Source organism: Thunnus albacares, chromosome 3, assembly GCF_914725855.1.
Source record: "Thunnus albacares chromosome 3, fThuAlb1.1, whole genome shotgun sequence".
Lineage (NCBI taxonomy): Eukaryota > Metazoa > Chordata > Actinopteri > Scombriformes > Scombridae > Thunnus > Thunnus albacares.
The window spans coordinates 18,015,440-18,020,000 of record NC_058108.1 but is presented as its reverse complement, the minus strand read 5'-3'; the positions used below and the strand labels follow the sequence as shown (position 1 = coordinate 18,020,000).

General features: G+C 38.4%; 1 protein-coding gene across 1 annotated transcript in view; it reads right to left on the bottom strand.

The window, feature by feature from the left end:
* The window catches only part of ddt (D-dopachrome tautomerase), a 4,684-nt gene extending 123 nt beyond the window's left edge, over window positions 1-4,561 (bottom strand). Inside the window, exons 1-3 of the mRNA XM_044346756.1 lie at window positions 4,345-4,561; window positions 2,019-2,194; window positions 1-370 (exon numbers count right to left, since the gene is read on the bottom strand). The exon at window positions 1-370 is cut by the window's left edge and continues 123 nt beyond it. Of these exons, the coding sequence (XP_044202691.1) occupies window positions 298-370; window positions 2,019-2,194; window positions 4,345-4,452 (357 nt within the window). The 5' untranslated portion in view covers window positions 4,453-4,561 and the 3' untranslated portion in view covers window positions 1-297. The remainder of the gene's footprint in view (window positions 371-2,018; window positions 2,195-4,344) is intronic.

Here is a 4,561-nt window from a genome sequence, read left to right as displayed (position 1 = left end):
AATTTCTAGTCTTGTTTCCAGAAGAGGATTAGGCCACATAGTATGTAATAAAAGTGACTTTAAGAACAGTAACAGCCCGTGCTGCTTTGCCTAACGCGATTCTTTAATCTTAACATAATGTTTTACAGCTTTCAGAACAGACTAAGTGCAGATGGGTAAAACATGATTTGGACAGCATACCTGAACTAACTCTACATCAGTGTGAGTAATATTGATCAAATCAGCCTTCTAATTCTTCATTGTCATTTAGGAATGAGATGAATGAGGAATGAGTACTATCAGAAACAATGGAGTCCTTCACAAGAAGCTCATGACGGTTCCTTTCTTTCCGACCTGGTGAGGCTGCAGCGCGTGAAACTGAATAACGATCCTGTGAATTAAAAAGTCAAAAAAATCATTTACTCATTTCTGCATTCATTCAAATATGAAAATAACACAATTTGGAGGATAATACTGCAGCTTTTCAATAAGTCTCTCTTTAAAGGATTATGGAATGCTACTCTAATAGCAGAATTTAATTTGCACTGAGTGAATCTGTAGTGTCATGGATGTTATCGTATGTTGTAGCTTTAACTGGGACAGTCTATTCTGCACCACACTGACTTCTGGTGATCTACAAAAAAGTGTAGCCAAATTATCAAAGAATGATAAGAGCAGGACAAGGTCACATACTGTACTTGGTGAATTGAAGTCAAGCTGAAACATAGCATTTCATCACATCATTGTGTCACATAAAGAAGTGTCTGAGATTGCTCTGATTTCTTGTTGTTAATTGCACAGATCATCCCAAGCACGATAAAATGGGTTAGGATGTTTCATGCTGGCAGCAGGGAACAACAGTCTGGCTCAGATACCATACTGTAGATAACCCCCATACAATACAGACAGAGTGGGGCTAAAAGAGATAACTCAGAGTTGTGTTTCTACTGTTCGGACCTGGTCAGAACAGCATTTACAGTATATGTAACAGCAAAATGTTAGCTCAAAATCTGTTCACTTTAATTAAACAGCTGTGATCAGTGGATTCTTTCCAGGACGTGAAATACTGTACATCTCTGTTGTGGTTTCATAAAGAGTTCAACTTTGGACATGCAAATTTCCACCATTGACCAATTGAAAACCATCTCTTGACAGTGCTGACCTTTGAGGCAACAGAGAGCAGGGGATTGGACTCCCCTGCTCTCTGATGATTATAGCAGGTGTATAAACTCCTCCACAAAATAGACACAGCATGGTCTGCTCTGTTAGCCATTAGATAGGATTGAATGGTTCAAATGTGTCCTTGATTTCTTGAATGTGTAACTGTCTGTCTTAGCAACCAAGCTAGCTAGTTGGCTAACTGTTAACAAGCAGCTAGTGTTGCGAGTTATTTTGGCTTGCTAGTGCCAACTTGTTTATCATTAGCCCCCCAGCCAAACTAGTTTACCAGCTAGCCCCACAAATAGTAACAATGTCAAGTCCAACACCCCCTATTACACAAAAACTTTCAAATTAATTTCACTATGTCACATTCTGGTCCAACCAGTCGCTAACAATAAATTACACCTGCTAACAACTGACAGGAAGAGTCAAACCACTATATGCAGTAATACAACTTGCCCAAAGTGAATATAGCCAGGCAGCTTGAAGGGGTTGTTCAATCAGTTTAATTATTTAGTATATCAACAGTCAAAGTCTTTCTTTATCTTTGTTTTGTCATTATTGTTCTGATTGAATACTTGAACTAGCCAGCCTCTGTATTTACTTGTATTTTATCTATGTGTTTATGTACAGTTATATACATGGAATGCATTTGCAAGACATACAGAAAACAGATGCCTTATTTTTTAATTCAGAAAGTCAAATGAAATTGTGCATGGAAGTAGTAATACCAATGGTATAGAAACAGTGAAGTTTGAGATTCAGTGCAGGCCAAAACAACTCAGAGATTGTACCTGTACTTCAGTGTGAACCTCATTTGTTACGTAAGCTGATGGTATATAAATGCTGGCAGAAGCAATGACCACCAAAGTGCTCACCTGTCTTCGGTCAGACCAAGTTCTCTGGTCAGAAACTCAAAGATCTTGGCACTGTGTTCCTTATTCTTGTCAGCAGTGTCGGTCACACCTATAGCGGACACCGACAGCATCACACACGGAGAGCAAGAGCCAGCTATCAGAATTGGCAGCCCGGGCTTCACCACCAAGTTCATCCTCTGAAAGACAATAAACAGAACCAACATTAGGGAGGGTAAAGCAGTCAAATATGGATCATCATAACTGTTGTGAATTCTGGAATGAACCCTCATGCTGGCTGGATGTCAGCTCCTGGTGGACAGAATACCTACTACAATTTGACCTACTTCTTTCCCCTGCTTGATGGACAAATTACAAACAGGTGGGCTTACAGCCACTACATAAGGCCCACACTGCTTTTACAGAGAATGTAAGCATGTCATGTTTACCTGTATTTAGTTGCATTTTCTTTTAATCTGTTGTAATGATACTTTGAGTTATAGATTATTAATTGCAATTCAGTGGGTAATAGTTTGATTTAGTATTTGGCTTGTATTACTAATTTTAGATTATGTACTGTTTGCAATGTGGAAACCCTGGTTTGGATGGACAATAAAGCTTCCAATTCTGCAATCTCTCTCAACGTCTCTTTGATTTCAGAACCTTAGGCAGTCAGCTTCTCAAGAAGAATCAGCAGCATATAACAACACTGGACCATTTTGTAGACAGTTTGATGTTGGATATTCAGACAGGCCAGGTTCATCCTAATTAAGTCTTGAGTGAGATCATCAATCCCAACCCACGCTTTTTTTTCCATAATATGTTACAAATACACAACCACCCTCTGGCACATACTTACTACTAATTTAAAAACCTTGGCAAGATTGGTTAACTTTGTAATATTTGTAGTATCTAATGATTTATCAAATGTGCAGTTGCTGGTGCTGATCCTATAGTATCTTTTGTGTTGAACAGCTATTAGACAGCTATTGATGAAAAACTGTCTCTAACAGCTCATTGTGCCATATAAGCATATTTATCTAAAAACTGGAGGTTGTGCATGTGGTGGGAGATGAAAAACAAGTCTCTGACAAAAGCAGAGTGGGAAATTAGCACCAGCCACCAGGCAAATGCTGGTAAAATATGAAAGTGGCTAGTAGATTTCAGACACAAAATAATGATTTACTATTGAGTGGCCAGTGAATCTCCTTGTCAGTGGCTGGTAGATGTTCACATTTTAAAAAGTTAATATCTTAATAAATCTGTCCCTGAGATTTTTCCATCACCTTTTATATTCATCCTCTAAATAAGTGGAGAAAATGTGATAAGTTTTCTGTAACAACAAAATATTTTTTATGAAAATTATACCTCATTACCTCAATTAAGAAACTTTTATAGGTATGTAGAGCTATTGAGGGGGAACACGTAACAAACCTAAGCTACGTTTACCCATATTGCCTACCTACAACAAGCTACCTAACTATTAAAACACATCTGACATGCCAACTTGGATGGAAACCTGTTTCCAAGATAGGGCTTTCCACCCGAGGTCTCGATACGAACGCAAAGTTCAAAGTTAAATTAGGTTGAACTAGGTTGAACTTTGCACCGGCTCCGTGCAGGCTCGCGTGTCAGCCGTGTCTCACGGGCGTAAACGCGTTTTTATTTCCCCCGTTTTACGCGTGTCACTACAGTCACCACGGTCAGACAGCTGCATAACTTTCTTTCTGTTTTTCCTTCTTCCAACTTTATTGATAACAGTCAAACTCAACAGTTTAAAGAACAAAAAGAGAGGACAGTGCCAGGGAATTCGATTATGACATAAAAAAAAACATTCTGAAAAGGGATTGCGCATGAAGCTTTTTACATTCACTAAAAGCAAAATAACATATTGGAAAATAAATAAATAAATAAATAAATAAATAAATAAATAAAGGGGCACAGGTTAATAATTAATAATAATCTTTGCTGCTTTTCTATTTGTCATCTTGACTATAGAGGCTAATATCAATTACAAATAAGGTAAAGTTTGGTTTTCTATTGGTCCATTCATTTTATGTATTTTATGGAATTTGCCAAAAATTATAAACAGTTGGATTAAAAAGCTAACATTTTGTCTATTGAGTTATTTTTAAAATAAATGAAGATATCACTTCCAGAAAGCATGACTATTTGACCTGTTTTTATAGATAGAAAGTTTTCCAAGTCTGCATAGCTTTCAATGAGAGCATATCTGTTGCGTGTGACGTGCGAGTGAAAAACGCGTCTTACACGCTTGCTGTCTAGATACGGGGTAGCCGTACACAGCTTTGACATTGAACATTGCTAGAACTAGAAATGTAACACTCACGTCCTCTGGTTTTCCCAGAGCAGCCGCGGTGCATGAGCACAGCTTCTTCAGGAACTGCTCGGAGAAAGCGCTGGCTCCTAAATTACTCTGTATGTCGATGAAAGGCATCTTGATGACAATGCTTGAGTGAAGTCTCTTGCGACGACTGGACACATGGGGTACGTCTCAAGTCTCTTATTTAATGGCTCCTCGCTCCTCGCCTGAACCGGAAGTTGTT